The 21,670-nt window shown below is 40.8% G+C and overlaps 3 protein-coding genes across 4 annotated transcripts; 2 read left to right on the top strand and 1 right to left on the bottom strand.

Moving 5' to 3' along the window:
- Positions 1–170: 170 nt before the first annotated feature.
- tm7sf2.L (transmembrane 7 superfamily member 2 L homeolog) lies at positions 171–13,136 on the top strand. Of its 2 annotated transcripts, XR_005966906.1 has the most exons (12): positions 2,537–2,817; positions 5,078–5,162; positions 5,401–5,597; positions 5,903–5,957; positions 7,140–7,334; positions 7,461–7,564; positions 8,527–8,646; positions 8,734–8,902; positions 9,654–9,734; positions 10,911–11,033; positions 11,228–11,553; positions 11,598–13,136. XR_005966906.1 is itself a non-coding variant. In XM_041589973.1 (11 exons), the coding sequence occupies exons 2-11, from the start codon at positions 5,105–5,107 to the stop codon at positions 11,386–11,388; spliced, it is 1,263 nt and encodes a 420-aa protein (XP_041445907.1). In that variant the 5' UTR covers positions 171–204; positions 5,078–5,104; the 3' UTR covers positions 11,389–13,136. The 2 variants fall into 2 exon arrangements, 1 of the variants encoding a protein (XP_041445907.1); XM_041589973.1 differs by lacking the exon at positions 2,537–2,817 and adding an exon at positions 171–204 and having other exon boundaries at positions 11,228–13,136.
- A 1,487-nt stretch (positions 13,137–14,623) lies between these two features.
- On the bottom strand, positions 14,624–16,536 carry znhit2.L (zinc finger HIT-type containing 2 L homeolog). The gene is given in 1 exon segment (NM_001095180.1): positions 14,624–16,536. A coding segment is annotated over 1 exon segment (1,527 nt). The 5' UTR covers positions 16,484–16,536; the 3' UTR covers positions 14,624–14,956.
- A 305-nt stretch (positions 16,537–16,841) lies between these two features.
- sac3d1.L (SAC3 domain containing 1 L homeolog) lies at positions 16,842–21,317 on the top strand. Its single transcript, NM_001092292.1, is given in 3 exon segments — positions 16,842–16,947; positions 17,472–18,104; positions 20,417–21,317. Coding segments are annotated over 2 exon segments (1,080 nt in total). The 5' UTR covers positions 16,842–16,947; positions 17,472–17,500; the 3' UTR covers positions 20,893–21,317.
- The last annotated feature ends 353 nt before the right edge of the window (positions 21,318–21,670 follow it).

Raw genomic sequence — 21,670 nt, 5'->3', positions numbered from 1 at the left:
CAGCTGCCTGCACCTACCTACCTAAAGCCCTGGGGGAAGGGGTCCCTTGCCTAAGTCCCACTCTCCCCTATACAGGTCTCGTTCCCTCTATCCCATTGGCTTCTGCGGATAGTGACATTGTAGGAAGAGAAAACAGAGAGGCGATGCCAAGGTTTAAAGTGACAGGGGTCTAAATAACAACTAGTCCGAGGAAGACCTTTTCAGGTATGTGTGCGTTGGCTGCATATGTATGAAATGTATAATAGATGCACATTCTGTGTACAATCCTTAAAATATCTCATATAGAGCAGGATTTTGTTACAGTGTCTATGTAGCTCGCATTTCATGGTTACTCTGCCTTTAATTGTGTTGTACAGGGATGTTTTATACAGACGTTCTCTATCATTTTGGGCCCCAATGGCTGCCCTGGCTTCCACAATAATGCTCAGGATAGAGTATCTAACCAGAACTTAATTTTTTAACAACGACTACTATATCTGAATAAGAAGATTGTATGGAATGTCCCCTTTAAAACACTTTCATTTTTTGGTGTTAACCTTTAATGAGATAGCTGACATAGGCAACGTGCAGCAACATGTGCGTCCATGCACTCTGGGAGTTGTAGTTCTCAACACAATACTACACGCCTTCCTGTGGGCTCTTTAAACCCTTCCGGAGGGCGGGGACTCCAGCGTCCTTGTACAATACCTGTCCATTCCCCAGCCGAGGCGCAGCATGGCCTCACAGCCCATACCTGCTGATTGGCTGTTTGGTTAGTAGCCTCCTCTCTATTGGATATATCGCTGATGAAGGCCATATCCCATTGGCTTCTGCGGATAGTGACATTGTAGGAAGAGAAAACAGAGAGGCGATGCCAAGGTTTAAAGTGACAGGGGTCTAAATAACAACTAGTCCGAGGAAGACCTTTTCAGGTATGTGTGCGTTGGCTGCATATGTATGAAATGTATAATAGATGCACATTCTGTGTACAATCCTTAAAATATCTCATATAGAGCAGGATTTTGTTACAGTGTCTATGTAGCTCGCATTTCATGGTTACTCTGCCTTTAATTGTGTTGTACAGGGATGTTTTATACAGACGTTCTCTATCATTTTGGGTATTTAGGAAATAATGTACAATTCTACAGATTTTAGTGGCAGTAAAGCTATGGGACCTTTTATCTAGAATGCTTCGGGACCTGGGGTTTTCCGTACAATGGATCTTTCTGTAATTTGGATCTTCATACCTTAAGTCTACTAGAAAATCATGTAAACATGAAATAAGCCAATAGGCTGGTTTTGCTTCCAATAAGGATTAATTATATCTTAGTTGGAATCAAGTACAAGCTACTGTTTTATTATTACAAAGAAAAAGGAAATCATTTTTAACATTTTGGATTATTTGATTATAAGGGAGTCTATAGAAATAGAATGAGTGAGCTGGGGAGTGAAAGAGCCCGTGAGGGAGGGGAGTGAGAGCCAGGGAGGAAGAAAGCTGCTATGGGAGAGTGGAGCGAGGAGGTAAGGGAGAAGTACTGAGAGCCTGTAAGAGAAGGGGAGCGAGAGCTGGTAAGGGAGGGGGATGGGAAGAAGACACCTTTGAAGCAGGCAATAAAAATGACACGCTGCAATAAAAATAATGTATATTGGTAGTGCTGCCACCAGGGCCGCCATCAGGGGGGGAGAGGGGGGACAAGTGTCCCGAGGCTGAAGGGGGGCCCAGCAGTGCTGCACTTTTCGAAGAGCCGGGCCCCCCTTGACCACTCCACAGCCGTGCCTCTGCTTGCGAAGTCCCGAAGAGGCAGAATGCGGAAGTGCCTAAAATATGAAGTCCTAAGTGGCAGAAAGACCCGAAGTCACGAAAGGAGTTGACACTGAAGTCCTGAAGCAGTGAAAAGACCCGAAGTCACGAAAACAGCTATAATTGACGTCCTGAAGCCACAAGTTCTACTGCCACCAATGTGGGGTTTTTTTTTTAATCCCTTGGCCACCAATGTTTTATTTTAATAATCTATAGGCCCCTGCCACCAATTTTTTAAAAAAAATATTTTATGGGGCCCCAATTTTTTTTAACTTTTAAGGGGGCCCTGGCGCCAAAGTTTTTTTTAAAAAATTATTTTTGGGGCCCCAATTTTTTTTAACTTGTAAGGGGAGCCCTGGCGCCAATGTTTTTTTTTTACCTTATAAGGGGGCCCTGACCATCAATATGTGGGGGGGGTTATTTTTTTAGCGCTGATGTCTGTGTGTTCTTTTAATTGTGATGTGGAGTGGGCGGTATCAGGGGTGGGGCTTGGGCACCAGGGTGGGCGGGGCCAGGGCCCCAATGGCTGCCCTGGCTTCCACAATAATGCTCAGGATAGAGTATCTAACCAGAACTTAATTTTTTAACAACGACTACTATATCTGAATAAGAAGATTGTATGGAATGTCCCCTTTAAAACACTTTCATTTTTTGGTGTTAACCTTTAATGAGATAGCTGACATAGGCAACGTGCAGCAACATGTGCGTCCATGCACTCTGGGAGTTGTAGTTCTCAACACAATTCTACACGCCTTCCTGTGGGCTCTTTAAACCCTTCCGGAGGGCGGGGACTCCAGCGTCCTTGTACAATACCCGTCCATTCCCCAGCCGAGGCGCAGCATGGCCTCACAGCCCATACCTGCTGATTGGCTGTTTGGTTAGTAGCCTCCTCTCTATTGGATATATCGCTGATGAAGGCCATATCCCATTGGCTTCTGCGGATAGTGACATTGTAGGAAGAGAAAACAGAGAGGCGATGCCAAGGTTTAAAGTGACAGGGGTCTAAATAACAACTAGTCCGAGGAAGACCTTTTCAGGTATGTGTGCGTTGGCTGCATATGTATGAAATGTATAATAGATGCACATTCTGTGTACAATCCTTAAAATATCTCATATAGAGCAGGATTTTGTTACAGTGTCTATGTAGCTCGCATTTCATGGTTACTCTGCCTTTAATTGTGTTGTACAGGGATGTTTTATACAGACGTTCTCTATCATTTTGGGTATTTAGGAAATAATGTACAATTCTACAGATTTTAGTGGCATTATTATTGCCATAACGGGTGTTAATTATAATCTTTTGTGTATCACTAGTGGTTTCTTGGGCATAGACCTGTGATCTTAGAAAAAGGGGGGGGGGGTAAGTTTGCCTTACAGGTTTTCTATAATACAGGGCATAATATAGAAAACTACCAGCAACTAACTCTAGAAATTTGAATTTGGCAGACCAAGTATTCCGTTTAATACAAAATATAGATAAAAAAGGAAACGGAGGGGTGATTCAGATGCGAGCCCTAAAAAACTTGCTTTCAGCAGCAGTTAGTGTAAATAATTTATTTACTATATGTCTCATCCAGGAACGAGTCTTGTAGCACATGTGGATTAATGACTAGAGTGTTCTGATGGGTTCCCCTATTGATATTAGGCCAAAAAATCAGCCTGATATTGATCAGGCAGGTTTGATTTTTCCTGCAATTAAGGACCGTATTGGCTAGTTGATGCAGTCTGCGACCCATCAGCGCCCATTTCCTTCGTTGTGATCCGATCGGATTAACATGATATCACCCAGCCGTTAGTGGCCATATCGGGAAAAGATCCGCTCGTTTGCTGACCTTGCCAAACAAGCAGATCTCATTGTGTATGGCCATTGGTTAAGACTAGTTTTCAGCTGGAATGTTCTCCTGACAAACCAGAGTAAGTATGGTGCAGCAGTGATACAAGTGTGCATGAAGGAGACTGGGATTGGATTTTGGCAAATATGGTGGAACATTATACATGGCACCTTGTGTGGTTGCCCCCATGATAGCCATTGGGGGGCCACAGTGGGTACAGCTGTACCGGGCACGGCGGATTTTTAAGTTTGAAGGGGGTGAAACATTATACATGGCACCTGTATAGCCATGCTACACATCCTGTAATCCCCCCTTGCGTCGCAAAGAGAGCTGAATCCCGCTGCTGCTGCCAGAATCAGACAAATGGATCTGAAAGCTGCCGTTGCCACCAAAATGAGCCGAAAGCTACCGAAAGCACCCAAAAGCTGCATAAAGGACCCAAAAGCTGCTGAATGGAACTGAAGAAGATGAGAATGAAGAGGACCTTTAAAGGTAAGTTCCACTGAACACCAATGGTCGTTTTGACCACCAAAAATTCTTTTTAAACTTATAGGGGGGGCCTGGCCACCAATGTTTGTTTTTTTAACTTATAGGCAGGCCTGGCCACCAATGTTTTTTTTTCTACCTATAGGGGGCCCTGGCCACCAATGTCTTTTTATAACTTGTGGGGGGGGGGGAGACCTGGGCACCAATGATTTTTTAACTTGCGGGGGGCCCAGGCCACCAATATTTGTTTTTTAACTTATGGGGGGCCTGGCCACCAATGTTTTTTTTTTTTTTTTTTTTAACTTGTGGAAGGGGGGCCTGGCCACCATTGGTTTTTAAACTTGTAGGGGGGCTGGACACCAATTCATTTTTTGTTTTAACTTGTAGGGAGGCACTGACCACCAATTGCTTTTTATAACTTGTGGGGAGGGTTCACTGTTTTAGCTCTGATGAATGTGTGGCCTTTTTACTGTGGGGTGGGCGGAACTTTGGGCCGGCTAGAGGACCAGGGGGCCCAGAAAATGTTGTTGTATGGGGTCCCGTGATTTCTGATGGCGGCCCTGGTTGCCCCTACAGGTGCATGAATGGGGTACCCACAGATGCTGAAATCAAAGGATATGCGGCATCTTCTCAGGTCTGCTCAGAGTGTTTGAATGGCCAATTCTGTGGGCTTATTGTGCTTGGTTGGGCTGGTTTCAGAATGTGTTTTTTTATGATTTTAATTCTAATATACGGTATAGATTAATGGAAAGAAATAATGGCCAAGATTGCAGCATATCATTGATGTAAGCCAGACCTTGGTATAACAACCAGCATTACTCAAACAGGTCTGAAACTAAAAAGTGACTTATTCAAGTACAGGTTTATTCATCTCCATGTGCTACCTGACACGAAAAGTAACCTTGTTTTTTCATGATTTTAATTCTAATATATGTATAGATTAATGTGCATAGTCATAATATACTTGTCTATATTACAGTGAACCTGTCTGGTAGAAGAATAAAAGATGGCGGACAAGATTAAAACACCACGTACCAGTGAATTGGAGTTCGGAGGACCAATGGGTAAAGCTGAGTTTATCTTTACAAATATTGAATTGCTTGCCATTCGGATAAATCAGATCTGGTGAAAGTATGGCACACCAGAACAGTTATTGCCTACAAATATGGTTACTGGCACTGGCTAAGGCATGAGAGAAGTTATGTGGATATTTGCCCTGTGTCTGATCATTACTGCTGTTCTGGAGAATGTTTTTAGATGCCACTGAAAGTATGTTACTAAGAAGGTTTTCCTTTCCCATAGGAGCCCTCCTGTTACTCTTTGTAATGCCGGGAACAGTCTTGTATCTTCTGGTGACGTGTAACACAGACGACGCCAGTGTGTTGCGTGTGCCGGGTCCCTGGCCCTCTTTGGACACTTTGTGGGACCCTTCTGCTGTGATCTTACTGCTTGCATGGGTGTCTCTGCAGGCTCTGCTGCATATTCTGCCTATTGGAAAGGTACATCCAACTAAAAGCTATGTAGAATACATATTATGTCCTTGTGGAAAGAGTGCATGAGTGCCAGCCGGGATTTTAGTCTTGGGGGGAAAAAAAGTCTAATTACAGACTGAAAGCTGTTGTTCCTAGGCTACTTGCAGTGCAACTGCCTCTAATTATATGTGTGCGCTCCTGTAGTGATCTATAATATCGACAAACCCAAATGCAGTATATAATATTCACCTCCTGCTGTGTTCATAAAATGAGAGTATAAATGTACAACGTACATGTGCAAAGTACAACGTAATTCATTTTCCTATACGCAGGTAACCGAAGGAATTACTTTAAGAGACAACACTCGTCTGAAGTACAGAATTAACGGTGAGAACATTCTTATATATGGTACTGTACAGGCACAGACAATATAGAAACATCATTGAGATCAGGCAGTGTGTCAATGTCCACTTCATTCACCCAGGCCATTTGTATGATCTGTGTTCATGTTCTTAGTCAGGCTGGTTTCTGCTGAAGTGGATCCAAAGCTTGGAAAATGGGATAAATATGCAGAAGTGACCTCTGAGCATTTTTTTACTCCAAAGAAAAAGAGTTGACCTAAGGATGATTGAAGGGTTGGTAGCCTAGGGTTTACTCCTTTATGTATGGGGAATATCCAATTAGATGGAAGCTGTAAGTTCACCGTGCTGGACTCTGGAGTGGGCCCTGTCCCCAAACTCAGCTCAGTGTTGGACAGGTGCTTCAAGCTTCCAAATCCCAGTAATGTCAAAACACTGTGCTGGGCTGAGATACACATCTCCAACATTACAAAGCCCAGAGCAGTGTTCTGACAGCTTGCCATACACATGGGGCTGGATGATCTTGTCCAGTATTTATAGTACATGGATATCAGTTGGTCTGAGCAGATTTGGAAATGTAATCTTCCTATGTATAGTATTTGCCACAGTTCCTCTTCACGTTCTAGTGTTCTCTTAATTTTGGCTGTCCAATCTGAATGAAAAGAAAATCCTAAAAGCAGTGATACTGTCCAGGCCTCTCGCACATTACATGGCCCACGTGCGTTTCAGTCTGTTGCCATAGAGGAATGGCTGTATACGGCCACCTTAATGTTGCACACTGCATTGTCTATAACTCCTTGGAAAAGGCTGTTATCTATCCCGTTTACCCATAATCCTCATTATCCTCTTCCAGCCTTCCTGTCACTCAAGTATTATAATCCCAGAGGTTATCCATAGGAAATGCACCCAAAACCACCTACGAGCCATTTGTATGTGAAGACAATTTATAATATATGTGTTTCCAAGTCCTAGGAACAATTAAGCAGAAAAAATATTTGGGTGCAGAGTTTGATCAGTGATATCTATGTTGTGCAGAGACTCACATGACAGGATTTTGTTGCTCCATGTCACATGCTGCAGCAGTAAGAAAGATGCCCTTTTCGCAACACACAGGTTCTGACTGTGGTCCAGTTCATGGCAGACCCACTCTCTGAGGCAGGAGATAATGTTGCCAGGGTAGACCCTGCTTAACTCTTTCCTTTCCTTGCAGCATTACAAGCCATGATGGTGACTGCGCTCCTAGTGGCGGGAGCAGTGATGTTTGGGTTCCCATTCTCCTATGTTTATGATCATTTCCTGCAACTGGCAGTGGCTGCCGCATTTATAGCTCTAGTTCTCAGCATCTTTCTCTATGCCAAGTCCCTTGCAGCTCCTGAATCAGCGCTGGCACCGGGAGGGAATTCAGGTATTGCAAATAACATTGTCTTTTTTTTAGTAGCTTTGAATTTAACACTTCTTTTTCCTTTAAATCCTAGCAGTATTGCATATAAATGATAATATCCAATGTATGGCAATATATTCTCTTTCTTAGGTAACCCACTGTATGATTTCTTTATTGGACATGAATTAAACCCCAGGATTGGCTCCTTTGATTTGAAATATTTCTGCGAGCTTCGCCCTGGACTTATTGGCTGGGTAAGTATCACAAATGCTATTCCTGTTCCCATGACTTTTTCCCTGTTCATTATGCCATTAATTAATCTGTTTAAATGGTTCTCAACTGCAGCCATGAAGGAGGTTAAGGGGTGCATGTAGAACCATCCAAACACAAAATAATCCTGCGGTGCTTATAGTACAGTGTGTTTTACAAATGTTTGCTTTTAAACAGCCAATTAGTACAATCTACCTGCTATCTTGCCTAGCTTTCATGCATTCAATCTAAGGCAGTCCTGTCTTCCTTATTATAGTTCTCAGTATGGATTACAATGCACTGGAACACTCTACAGACTCACTGCAAAACAGTCATTATATCCATATATGCCCATTCAGATAGAGCAGTCTTTTTTACCCGTGAGCCGCATTCAAATGTAAAAAGAGTTGGGGAGCAACACAAGCATGAACACATTCCTGTGGATGCCAAATAGGGGCTGTGATTGGCTATTTGGTAGCCCCTGTGTGTACTGGCAGCCTACAGGAGGCTCTACTTGGCACTATACGTTTTTATGCAATTAAAAACTTGCCTCCAACCCTGGAATTCAAAAATAAGCTCCTGCTTTGAGGACACTGAGAGTAACATCCAAGGGGTTGGAGAGCAACATGTTGCTCAAGAGCTACTGGTTAGGGATCACGGAGATAGAGCATTGAGTATCAAACGCCCTCCCCTGTTGTGATGGTGGGCAGCCTGAAATACTGGTTGAACACTTTGTTCCTGTAGCTAGTTATTGATTCATAGCAGGGTTGGCTGACACTAAAAACACATGTCTAACATATCATCTTGTTATGGACTAAGACAGGGCCAGATTAAATGCTGAACCAGAAAGGAAGAGGCACTTTGATACAACCAGGCAGAATAAAGTGGTATCAATTAGCTCATGTATTTATGTGAGATCGAACCTGCATGTATTCTTTTTTTGACCCTTTCTTCTCACTATCCACAGTGCCTAATAAATCTTTGCTTCATGATGAAGGAGGTTGAGCTTCGTGGCTCCCCATCCCTCTCTATGATGCTGGTGTTTGGATTCCAGGCTCTGTATGTCGCAGATGCCATGAAGAATGAGGTAAGTCATTAGCCTTTCCCTTTTTGCCATGTTCCTTACCATCCAATCAACCTTTCCTATTTGATTTCCTCTCTTATCCTTTTGCAGGAAGCCATCCTCACTACAATGGACATTGTTCACGATGGATTTGGTTTCATGTTGGCTTTTGGTGACCTGTGCTGGGTTCCTTTCACCTACTCACTGCAAGGATATTTCCTAGTCAGGCACCCTCAGGAACTGGGCACTTACACTGCACTTGGCATCATCCTACTAAACGGTGGGACTACACTTTATTAGATGTCGTCTTGTAATTAACTGGCCATATGATTGTTACATCCATTGCTGATGTAGTATTGCATTTCTTACTAGGTGATTCTCCTACCGCCTTCTGTGTCTTTCTGTTCCTGTTTTTCCTAATTATATCTATTGCCTTCTCTGACTTTTTTTTTTTATCATTGCATTTATACAATAGAAATATTAAGATTTAAATATATGGTAATTATCCAATTTGTAAAGGTGTACGCCTGTACAAAACATCATTCAAAGAACTTTCTAGATAAGTGTCCTTTAAAAGGTATTGATATAAGAAATGTCATATATATTAGAGATGCATATATATATATATATATATATATATATATATATATATATATATATATATATATATATATATAAGCTATTTATATATATATATATATATATATATATATATATATATATATATATATATATATATATATATATATATATATAGTCCACGAGGTAGCCAGCACTCTCGATAAAAGGTTTGAATCGCCTGGGTGCAGTATCAAAATATAAATATATACCAAGCAAGAGAAGGATCCGCACTCTCAGGTCTTAGATACTGTCAAAAAAGTTTTATTAAAACATGCGAGTCTGGTATATATATATATATATATATATATATATATATCTATATATATATATATATATATATATATAGATATTTCTAGAAAACATATTGCATAAATAATTTAAAGTTAAATACCCCTTAATTCTTTTCTTAGCTGTGGGATATATCATTTTCCGTGGCTCTAACTCACAGAAGAATGCCTTCCGAAGAAATCCTTCCGACCCCAAAGTTGCTGGTAATTGGATTTGTTAAATGCATCTTTCTTTCTATTAGAGAATTCATAGCAAAATCCAGAGAGAGAGAGAGAGAGAGTACATTTTCTGTAATTAAGGAATATTCTAAATATGTGTACCTGATCTCCGTATAAGGGTGATCATAAACATACTGCAGTTTTATAAAGGGGTAGGTACAAGATCTTACTAATAACGCCAAAATTATGACAATAAGCATGTCATGCACCTTATGGCTGCCCTTGGCAAAGTATAAAAGCATGTTGTACCAGTTGCTTCATTGGTAGTACATCTGCAGCAATGGAGTAGTACACATACGATGATTACATGCAACCCCATACATGGCAGAAGGAAGCTGTGACTGCATGCTTGATCATTGTATTCAGATCTTATTATATACAAATATTGTGTATCTAAACAAAGTCACAAAAATGTTTGCTTGACCATGACACCTGAGAGGGTCCTGCTTAGTGTGGCAGCTTTAGGGGCATGGCCCTAGGTGGCTATACAGCATCCAACGCAGAAGAAGGAATATTCAGCCAGACTGTTGCTGCATGCTCCAATCACTAGGAAAAGTGGCAGGCTGAGGTCCTGTTCCTACGGCAGCATGTGACCTAAATACTGTCCTGTTGGCCAGTAAAAATTATGCTTTAAGCCAGGGGTCCCCAACCATTTTAATCCATGAGCAATATTAAAATATTAAAAAGTTGGGGATCAACACAAGCATGAAAACATTTCTATGGGGTGCCAAATAAGGCCTGCGATTAGCTGGTAGCCCCTTTATGTGATGGCAGACTACAGGAGGATCTGTTTGGCTATAAACCTGTTTCATGCAACTACACTAGCCAGGAATTGAAAAATAAGCACCTGCTTTGAGGTTACAACATCCAAGGGGTTGGTAAGCAACATGTTGCTCATGAGCTACTGCTTGGGGATCACTGCTTTAAGCCAATGTTATCAACAGGCTAACTATGAAGGAAGGCTGGTAGTGTATTTACCAAAAAAGATGGCAGCCGTAGCAGGGCCACTATTGCAGCAGATCTTTCTCTTGGGCTGGAGCTTAAGAGTATAGAGGGCTTAGTGAAGGTCCTAATAATGTTATATATTGTGTGTGTGTGTGTGTATATATAGATTTATTTATCTAGGGTAGTATACATAAGTATTATTTTTTCATGTTTCAGGGCTTGCAACTATTCCAACAGCAACTGGAAAACGTCTTCTTGTGTCTGGCTGGTGGGGCCTTGTTCGTCACCCAAATTACTTAGGAGATTTAATTATGGCCCTGGCCTGGTCTCTGCCCTGTGGTGAGTTGCACTGACAGGATTAAAATATTAGAGGGTTCTATCAATGCCAAGAGTTCTTATCACTGTAACTAATCCTGTAACTATTTTATTTGCATTGTAGAGTACTTTTTGATTTATTGGATTTGTTTTAAAAAGAAAATGCCTTAGTAATTGCCTATTATCATCATCATAATAATGTATCTTTATCCCCACAGGGCTGTCAAACATCCTACCGTATTTCTATATCATCTATTTCACCGTCCTTCTGGTGCACCGGGAGGCAAGGGATGAACACCAGTGTATGAAGAAGTATGGACTCGCCTGGCAGGAATATTGCAGAAGGGTCCCCTACAGAATTTTTCCGTATATCTACTGATCTCCATGGAATTCTCCGCTATACCTCCTTTGCATTTGGGCCTGGTTCCGAAAAACAAATGTTTTAATGATATGTATGCTGCATTCCGATGCTTTACATTGCTTTCATTTGCTGCCAAACAATATAAAGCAGCAGATGGAAAGAAATAATGGCCTAGATCGTAGCATACAGCCAAATCTGATGAAATCATTAATGTAAGCCAGACCTTGGTATAAGAACCAACATTACTGTAAGGTCTCTAACTAAAAAGTGACTTATTCAGGTACAGGTGCATTCATCTGTTCTGTGTAGACTTACAACTAATAGAAAAATCCAGTTGAAAAACAGTCCCCTTAAATGGCAGCATGCGTGTGCCACCTTTCTTGCATTAGTTGCAGATGCAAAAATCCTGTTTAATTTAATCTAAATAATTCCTCAAGCATATTATTAGATATCTTACATTCTGATGCACTGATTTTTTTTTCATTATAATTAATGACATCCAAAAATGATTTGTCCATGTAAAAATTCTTAAGCTGTTTACTCTCAAGTAGATAAAGTTGGGGTGCTGCCTAGAGCCACCCACATGCATGACTTATCTCACGCATCTCATGCAGTTATTCAGCACCTATAATGACTAGTCAGTACTTTGCCCATATAGCTATTAGGAATTACAGTTACAGCTATTCTAAAGCCTTCTGCACAGGGGCAATTTGTACATATTTACATATATCCACCTTGTAGTCTATGGAGGTGCAAACAAAACCTTCATGACAGCACAATGGCTAGTAATGTGCTGACCCCTTTTTCTGCCAGTGGGCTACGATCACTGCTATTTAGTGCCTTATTTTAACCAAAAGGTATGATCGAACCAATTTTACTTCTCATATGAAACATTTGCTTTCCGCACAGTTTGTTTATGACATATGCCTGATGCCTCCCCATTTCAAGGAATTCTGTCATGTGATTTTATTTTTTACAAAATGCATCAGTTAATAGTGCTATGTAAGCAGAATCTTGGATTGAAATCTGTTTTTCAAAAGATGTTTATGTTTAATTTTGAAATTTGACATTGGACTAAACTATGTCAGTTTCCCAGGTGCCCTCAGTCATGTGCATTGTGCAGTGCTGGCTCTAAAAGCACAGGATCAGGTAAAATGACCTGGGATTGCTGCCTATACACCAATATTACAACTTAAAAAACATTTAGTTCAAGAATATAATTTTAAATGGTAGAATGAATTATTTGCAGTGTAAACAGTGTCATTTAGTAATAAAAACTACATCAACATCACAACAGAATCCATTTAAGCTCATGATATTACAAAGGAGTGAATTACTTTTTGTATATCTTTCTCATATTTGTTTAATAAAATTCTATGCCCATATTGTCCGATATAAATGTCAAATTATAAAGGAATCAGTTGAAGGCATGTATTGCTTAAATTTAGTATTTACTGACATGTTCCCGCTGACCTTGCTGTTTACAGATTATGCCCTTACAAGTCTGCTTCATAGATAAAGGAACATTTTAAGAACCATGGTGCCGATGTATAGAAAGTATCATTTCCATTGTACACAAAGTAATAGGATGAGCATGAAAATTAATTTTAAAGGAAACAATAGGTTTTGATGTGATTTTATATAATGTGTGTATGGGGAAGGGGTTATTGTGTGTATCTGTATGAAATGTAATTAAAATTTTCTATAAACAAAGAATAACTGACCTTTTTGTGAGTATTTAGAATAAAGGGGATTTTACATTGAAAGTGTTTATTTGCATTTATAAAAGGCAGATTGCCAACAGCACTCTGTAAGTCTTGCACTGAGGAGTATGTTTAAATATCACAATGGCATTGTGAGGCCATCTTGTCCATACCCTGTAAGCAATTGATCAATTGTGTTCAGCCTTAAGGTGGCCATACATGCAGACCTTGCCAAACGAGCGGTTCTTTACAAGATATGTCTATCTTGAGGTGGGTGATATCAGGCTAATAATTATAGTAGCTATAAGTAAGCTCTGAATAGCAGGGCCTATCATCACCTGTATTCCCAAGAAGTTTGGAAGCATTCATCTAGCACACTTCTAATCATCCTGCTCTCGATTTTCTGTGCTCTCAATCTTGCCTTCTCTCCAATGCCAAAATCGGCTTGAAGACACTCCTCCTGATTTGCTATTCAATTTTCCTATACAATACAACACCTAGATGAAAGATTATTCCAGAAACCTAAACCATAACAAAGTACCTATTTCTGTTATGCATAAAGCTGCATTATATTTTTATTACTTTAAGACACTTATTTTTTGAAGTTACTGTTCCTTTAATAAAGCAGAAACCAAAAGGTAAGGAGGGGTTAAGCAGGGGAAATGGTCCCAGCAGCAAGAGGAGCCTCCTTGTGGGATAAATCGGCGAGTCCATACTACACACCAGAGTACATATTACAGGACACGTCTGTCCCTGGAAACAATATCTAGTATTAAATTGTGTTAATCCTTGATTTTAACTCTTTAAACCATCAGTGTTACCATCAGTTGCGTGAGAGACTAGCAGTTATTTCAAAAGCTTTTCTAAATAATCATTTTTTCGCCTGAAAGGGACTGTGCTGTTTCTGTAAGGGTGAGCTGAGAGCTTTAACTTGAACTTAGAATGGATTTCTCTGCAAAGACTGCAGTTTATAGCTATTACTATGACAATGCTATAACAAAGATTTTCATTCTGGTGACAGTTGCTCTTTAAAAGAAAAAAAAACCCCTAGAATAAATTTTGAAAGATGCATCATCCAGAAATGGAGACCCATTTTAAAGGGGACCTGTCACCCAAAAAAAAATTCCAAATCCTATTTTGTCACATTTAGTCAAGTAAAATTACTTTAATTACACTATATAAATTATTTGAATCTTGTTTACTTCGGTCTGGGAATTTATAATTATAACAAGCTGGCAGGAGCCATTTTGTGTACATATTTATTAAGGAAAGCTTTGTATCATCTCAGAATCGTTTGTGCACCAGAATGGGGGACCTGATGTCCATCCCCATGTACTGCCTACACAATTAAATTATAAAGAGAGAGAGAGAAATGTGGGGAGTGCAGTGACAACTAGTAAGTGCTGAATGGAAAATGAAAGTAATTGCCTGCCCTGCCTCTATGCCTAAGGCATAGAGGAGAAGCAGGCAATATTTGATTGACAGCTGAGATGTTTACATGACCTTACAACAGCTATGAATGCTTTAAAAAAAAAAAAAAGAATTTAAGGTTTCAATTGAAAAGGACATTTATTATACAGCTTTTTACGTCTGGGTGACAGGTCCCCTTTTAACCCAACTGTTTTGGGAAACTAATCTTCCCAAACCATAGAAGACTGCATAGACGTAGTAGATACTATTTATAGTGCTAAATAGTGTTCCATTCATCAGAATAGCCATGTACTGGTAAAGCAAAAATTGCAAACAACTTATTTTATATATTTATATATTTTAATTATATGACACAGTAAGCCATTTTATGATTTGGTCTATATTTAATACAAAAATAATATATATATATATATATATATTTTTTTTGTACTCAGTATTCCAAATGCAACAGATTATGTTCCATTTTTGTAAATTTCTTGTATTAAGGACTTTTTTTCTGGTGGTCTCTTGCCACCCCAGGTCTTTTGCAACCCCTTTGATATCTCTGCCATCCCATTAATATATTGTAGATGCTGTCGATGTTCTGCCAAAGTTTCCTTGTACAAAGTGGGCAATCGCTCCTCATTCTCATTCACCCATGCTGCTAGGAACAAACACTTCTTCTTGGCATTAAAGGTCGCCCTCCTTAGCTCATCATTTTCAGCAACTAGCTTGCGTGCTCTCCCCAGTACTCGAGTTAAGTCGGCGAGGGCAGCCAGTGTATACTCTTTGTTTCTTTCACCCAGCAGGATGTGAGCCGTAGCTTCTATGGCAGCACATGCTCCTCCCTCGTACCCTCCATACAGCGGGTCAGAGGCAGCACGAACTGCGCTCTGTAACCCATGTGCTGTTGAATGATACACAATAACTGAAGTAAGAGCACTAGAGACTCCCAGAAGGGTTTCAGTGAAATCCAGCAGCATGTCATCATCACAAATATCTCCATTATGCCTTAGAAGAGAGAAGGCATATCCATAAACAACATTCACCAAACTGTACTGTATTAGGGGAGAAGGATTTCGACTTAGCGAACACAAAGCTGGGATCCATTTTAGAGGTGGTGGCACATTAGAAAGTCTTTGCTGCCTGTCTGCTTCGGGGTATCCCCTTAAGGCGCTGCTTTGTTCAGAATTGTCTTCCTGAATCCCAGGACCATTCTCTTTGTTTTCTGGAAGCTGATCGGCTGTGTGCTCTTCTTTGTGCCCCCCTGGAACACTGCTTGACTCTGTGCTGTCTTTTCCCTTTGAATTTCTTGTTGTACCAGATGACAGTTTGGGATCCCTCGCTGCTCCCTGGTTCTCTTTCACTGGGTCTTTTAGATTTACATTTTCAGAATGTCCATCTGGCTTCTTGTGGCAGATTCCTGGTTCTGCAGGGCTTTCATGTTTATTCCGGTTTACTGAAACCTCCGGAAGTTCGGTTATAGAAACAGATTTGTTCATTTTGGTTCTGTCCTCCACCTCCCACCATGGCTTCCACTTTGTAACGAGAGCTCCGATGTCCCCACTCTGTAACAACCTGTGGAATTCCTTCTTTTCCCTCGGGGTGAGACTGTTCCACAGACTGGCCTCCTCTTCCCCCAAACTGCCCACTCCATCCAGGCCCACGTTATCGTCTCCGACAACCTCTTCTTCTCTCAGTTTCAGCAGCATCTCCTCCACCTGCCGCTTGTCTCTGGCCCCCGCCTGCTCTTCCCGCAGCATCTGCAGCACCGACTCCTTGTAGAAATCTTCCGAACATGTCTGGTGCCTCGGACCCCTGTAACAGGCGAGACTGCAGTAAGGACTATTGCACCGTGGACACGTGTACTTTCCGGGGCTGGACAGACACAGAGCACACACTACCAGCTCTCCTCTGTCAGCTTCCGCCGTAGGACAAATAACGGGTGTAGGCGAAGAGCTACGGCCCGGTATCAATATCTCTGGCGTGGACACTTCCATAATTAAACGCTAGGCAAGCAGCATCGCCCTGGTCAGCCAATCACTGAAAATCAAACTTGGCGCAGCATATTTGCGTGAAATTCTCACTAACCAATCAGATTTCAAGACAATGGGCGTATCTTTGTCACGTGATTAGACGTATTAAACCTGCGCCACCTTAATGACGCCTGAAAGTCGCCAAAGTCGTTTTTATTGGTTATTGTAATCCATAAAAGTTGATCTTTTTACGTTAATTTCATTCTTTTGCAGTAACGCACAGCGGAGAGCAACCCAAATCTGATTTATATACTAACCAATAAAGCACAACAGATATGACGTATTAACAGCGCGTAACAACGGCGCTTCCGGTTTCCGGATAAGAGATTTGGCTACATTGGCTATATTTTTTATATAGTTGGGACGACACTGGATTGCATCTGAGAAGGCTTCTTATTCAGCATGGGATAGGCGCTTTTTGACATTTGGTATTGAACTTTTCCGTTTCCATATAAAAGGTTCAGTCACCTGAGGCATTTTAGTCTCAACTACAATTCCCAGAATGCCCCTGTCAGCTGGTGTTTACTTTCTATGCTTAATATAACTTGTGCTATTATTTGTAGTCAATGTATCCTTAGAGTTAATTTAGTGTATTGGCTACAATTCATGTAGAAATGCAGCATCAAACACTGTTGCCATAATATATGGTTCCTCCTGCTAAGAATGTTACCAGCTGATCTTTAGGCCATGGACCTATGGTTGGTCCTATGGACAGAACTAGGGTTACCTTGAAAAAAATACTGGCCTGTTCCTATATATTTGTTTTTCACTATTAATAACATCAACCATCATTTTTACCGGCCAGGCAGGTAAAATACCGGCCAGGTGGCAACCCTAGACAGAACTCAACTGGCAGATCAGAGGATTTGGTTTTTATTTTATCATAAATGTAACCTTTGAAGGGATATACTTCTTGTTTTAATGTTTAATTATTATATTCTTTGCTTTGCAGGCATTACATGTGATCTGCAATTGTTAAATATGGACCGCTGTTCTCCCGCGCCAGTTGGCTTATGCCTGGATATGTGTCCTAGAAACGAAAGGCAAGAGAGGGAGAGGCAAGGGCTGTTGCATCATTTGGAGACGATGGATGGGCAGAGGGCAAGAAGGGGACGCAGAGGACAAGGAAGTATGTGTGCTGATCCTGCTAGGACTGTTAAGGAGTACAGCCGACCTGCTGCAGGAAAGGAACTGTCTTCTCCATGTGATCTCCGACCTCCCGCTGTCTTGCTGAAAACCGTCCGTTACTTGCTGATGAAGGTGTGGGATTCTGTCAATGAGATGGATTTGGGTAAACTGTCTGAGGCTTACTCCTTTGTGTTTGACCGGCTACGAGCTGTCAGGCAGGATATGACTGTGCAGAGGGTCTCGGGACTATCAGGAGCTGTTGTGTTGGAGGCGAGCCTGGGGTTCCTGCTCTGTGCCCCATATCTTGTAAGACATTTACCCGTGGAAAGCTATGATGAAGTGCTACATGCAACCCAAGTGCGGGAGAGCTTTGCTGAACTAATGGAATGCTACAAAGAGGATGTAAGGAATCCCAGAGAAGCTGAATTTCAGGCTTTGCTTCTGCTGTATGATCTTGGTAAGGTGCTGATTTTGCTTGTGAAATAGCATAGGGATACTAGGTATTTTTCACCATTGACATTTTGGGAACTTTCTCTCGCAGCAGAGTATAAAGACAGTATTAGGGATTACTGGCAAAGTCATGATCAGTGGTGCAATTCTGACATGGAAAGCCACCAGGGTGGTGCATAGGGTTGCCATTTGGACAGTATTTTAACGGCCTGGCCGGTAAAAATCATGGTTGATCCCAATGTTATTAATAAGATAAATCTATAGGAAGCCCGGTATTTTTTCTAGAAAAGGTGGTAACCATAGTGGTGCATATATTTCTAAAAAGGAGCTGCAGCCTGTGAAAGAGACTTAAGGTGGCCATAGATGTAGAGATTGTCAAACAAGCGGATCTCTGCCCGATATGCCCGCATTGAAGTGGGCGATATCGGGCTGATCCGATCATAAATGGATCATAAATGCACGAGAATGGGTGGTTGGATCATGGGACTGCACATTGGCATACCTCCTGTAAACTTGGGCTTCCTTGTCCTCTAAGGCCCATAATAAATACCTTTCCTTTTAAACATAATTAAAAATAAAACCTGTCGGTCATGTAGAAGTCAATGGCAGAGCACACCTCCCAACATTTTGAAAATAAAAAGAGGCATAAAAAGATTTGCTGAAATGTTTTCACCATGCCCATTTTTGTGACCACACCCCCAATAACCTTGTTCGTTTTACAAAATTTGACAGATTATGTGAATTTGAACACATTTCTGTGGTTTTTATGTGTTATTGCAGTTTTGCTAATGAAGGTGAATTGCAAGTCAGTTTCTCCAAGAAACCTGCTTATCTTAAATAGTTGCAATTGTTTCTTTGCTCATCTTAAATTGTTGCAAATGTATCTAAGTGCAGCTGCCACGTATTCTGGGCTCTCTGCCAAAACCAATTAAAGGGGTTGTTCACCTTTGAATTAACTTTTAGTATGATGTAGAGAGTGATATTCTGAGTTTGCAGATTGCAATTGGTTTTTATTTTTTATTTTTTGTATTTTTTGAGTTATTTAGCTTTTATTCAGCAGCTCTCCAGTTTGCAATTTCAGCAATCTGGTCTCTAGGGTCCAAATTAGCCTAGCAACCATGCATCAATTTGAATAAGAGACGGGAATATGGATAGAAGAGGGATTGGATAGAAAGATGAGTAATAAAAAGTAGCAATAGCTACATTTGTAGCCTTACAGTGCATTTGTTTTTTAGATGGGGTCAGTGACCCCCATTTGAAAGCTGCAAAGAGCCATAAGAAGTAGGCAAATAATTCAAAAACTATAAAAAATAAGTAATAGACTAATTAAAAAGTTGCTTAGAATTGGCTATTCTATAACATACTGAAAGTCAACTTAAAGGTGAACCGCCTCTTTAAGTTTTAGAAACTTTATCTTTTTCTGGCTGTTCAGTGCAGGAGATCAAAGAGAAAGTTGGGACATTTCAGTTAAAAATCTGAGCTGGGCTGAGCTGTCAAAATCCCATGGAAAACGTGACAGTTGGGAGGTATAGCAGAGGTCCCTAGATCCATTTGAAGATGTTAATAGTCTCCATGACATTCAAGTTTTTGTCAGAGGGTTTTGCCCGAAAAGTCGATTAATTCACGTTTTCGGGTTGTTAAATCCGAACATGCTGATTTAAGTTTTTTCTTAAATTCAAAACCATTCGAGTTGATTCAAGGTATAAAAAAAACCTCTAAAACGTCCTTTGATAAATAACCCCCTAATTGTCCAGTTACCTTTGACTTAAAGGGGTTGTTCACCTTCAAACGAGTTATTTTCATATAGTTCACTAGAATAACGACTTTTTCTAGTGACTTTCTATTTTCTATGTGTGATCGTTTTTCTAATATTCAAGTGTTTCACCTTCTAAAGCAGCTCTGGCAGGGGGGTCACCGACCCTGTAAACTGTTCTAAATTGATACATTTAGTTGATACATTTCTTATCTTTGTCCCTGCTGAGCAGAATCCCTGGGTTTCATTACAGGCAGCTGTTAGAATTGATACAATAGTTGCGAATACTCCAGAGATGCTGCTGAGAAATGGATCAACTAAATGTTCCAAAATTGTAACAGTTCAGAGTCTGCACCTCTCAAACACCAGAGACAGGGACATTCAACTTTAAACTTACATTTTGGAAAAACGGTAAAAAAGAAATAAGGGAAAGTAATTGGATCTTTATTTCTGGGGAACAATCTGAAAACAACTGAACTGAAAAAAGTGTTTGGAAGGGGAACAACGCCTTTAATTCTACTAGATGTTGTAGACTGAGTGTAACCAACATTTATTTTCTTTTACAGGCAATCTGGACACCATGAACAGGGCCCTGAAATTGAAACCTGATATAGAGGTTTCGCCTCAGGTTTGCTTGGCAATGGCTGTGAATCGGGCCTTCCTAGAGTGTAATTGGGTACGACTGTTCCGTCTGTTGCATAAGCTTGACTGCTTGCAGTCCTGTGCTTTTTATCACCATCTATCAATGTGCCGAGATAGGAATCTGCGGACATTAGCTCATGCATACAGCAGCAGGAATTGTCGCTTTCCCCTGGATCTACTTACGAAGCTAATGGCAGTGGATAGCCTGGAGACTGTTGCTGAAATGTGTGTGAGGAGAGGACTGTCTCTGGCTTCAGGTGGCCACCCGGCAGTGGTCTTTTTTAAATCTTCATTTAAGGACGCGGTTCCGGAAAGTCGCGGGAGAGAGATTTTGCTGGTGGAGAAGAAAAAAGGAGAATTCACTTGGGCTGAAGTTATGATGGGAGAAAACGCTTCCTAAAGAAGTCGAGGAGAACAAAAAGCACTGATATTTTGTGATATGTCTGACACTCCTGATTAAATAAAAGAAAAACATACTGTGGCAAGCTGGCTGCCTGTACATGTCATTTTGGGGGAATTTAGCATTGATAGGCAAGTAAGCAGAGGGGCAGGAGAATAAAAACAGGGACATCAGGCAAACTCTTTACAACATAAAGGTCACAGGAACACAGTTCATTAGTGTTTTAACTTTGGGGTTCTCACCATACAGGGTGGCTTCCACATACTGGGTTTCTTCCTAAGCCCTTCTGACTCTCCCCTCCTGGGATATCAGCTCACCAGCCTCTGGCCTCAGTATTAAAAGGGAACTAACGCAAAATGAAAATGTAATATAAGCTTCCTCGTACTGAAGTAAGAAACTTTCTAAATACAGTCAATTAAATATTCTGCATTGTTTCTTAAATAATCAAGTCAGATATTCATTGACAGTTAGATCCAATATTATTATCCCCTTGTAGTGGGGCCCCCTTTCCTAGCAGATGTATTGGAGCTCCCTCAAATAACTGATTCCAGTACAAACACAAAATAACTGCCTTTTGCACAAATTCTGCATGTAGAGAGACAGGATTTCTGGTGAATTTAATAGTGAGCTCTAATACATCTTCTAGGCAAAAGGATATATATAGATATATATAGATGTTTTTAAAAACTAGTGGTGAGCACAACTTTCCCTTGTTTGTTATAGTTCTACAAGAGCAGTGACCAGCTCCATGTTGTAGCTCCCACCCCCTCCAACTATA

Source organism: Xenopus laevis, chromosome 4L (genome assembly GCF_017654675.1).
Source record: "Xenopus laevis strain J_2021 chromosome 4L, Xenopus_laevis_v10.1, whole genome shotgun sequence".
Lineage (NCBI taxonomy): Eukaryota > Metazoa > Chordata > Amphibia > Anura > Pipidae > Xenopus > Xenopus laevis.
Note: the sequence above shows the minus strand (reverse complement) of the source record. Positions and strands in the feature narration are given on the sequence as shown.

Excerpts from the sequence above, each read along its gene's own strand:
- tm7sf2.L (XM_041589973.1), top strand. The coding sequence starts at position 5,105 with ATGGCGGACAAGATTAAAACACCACGTACCAGTGAATTGGAGTTCGGA. Across the intron at positions 5,958-7,139 it reads TCTGAAGTACAGAATTAACG|CATTACAAGCCATGATGGTG; the intron begins GTGAGAACATTC and ends CTTTCCTTGCAG. Across the intron at positions 9,735-10,910 it reads TTCCGACCCCAAAGTTGCTG|GGCTTGCAACTATTCCAACA; the intron begins GTAATTGGATTT and ends TTCATGTTTCAG.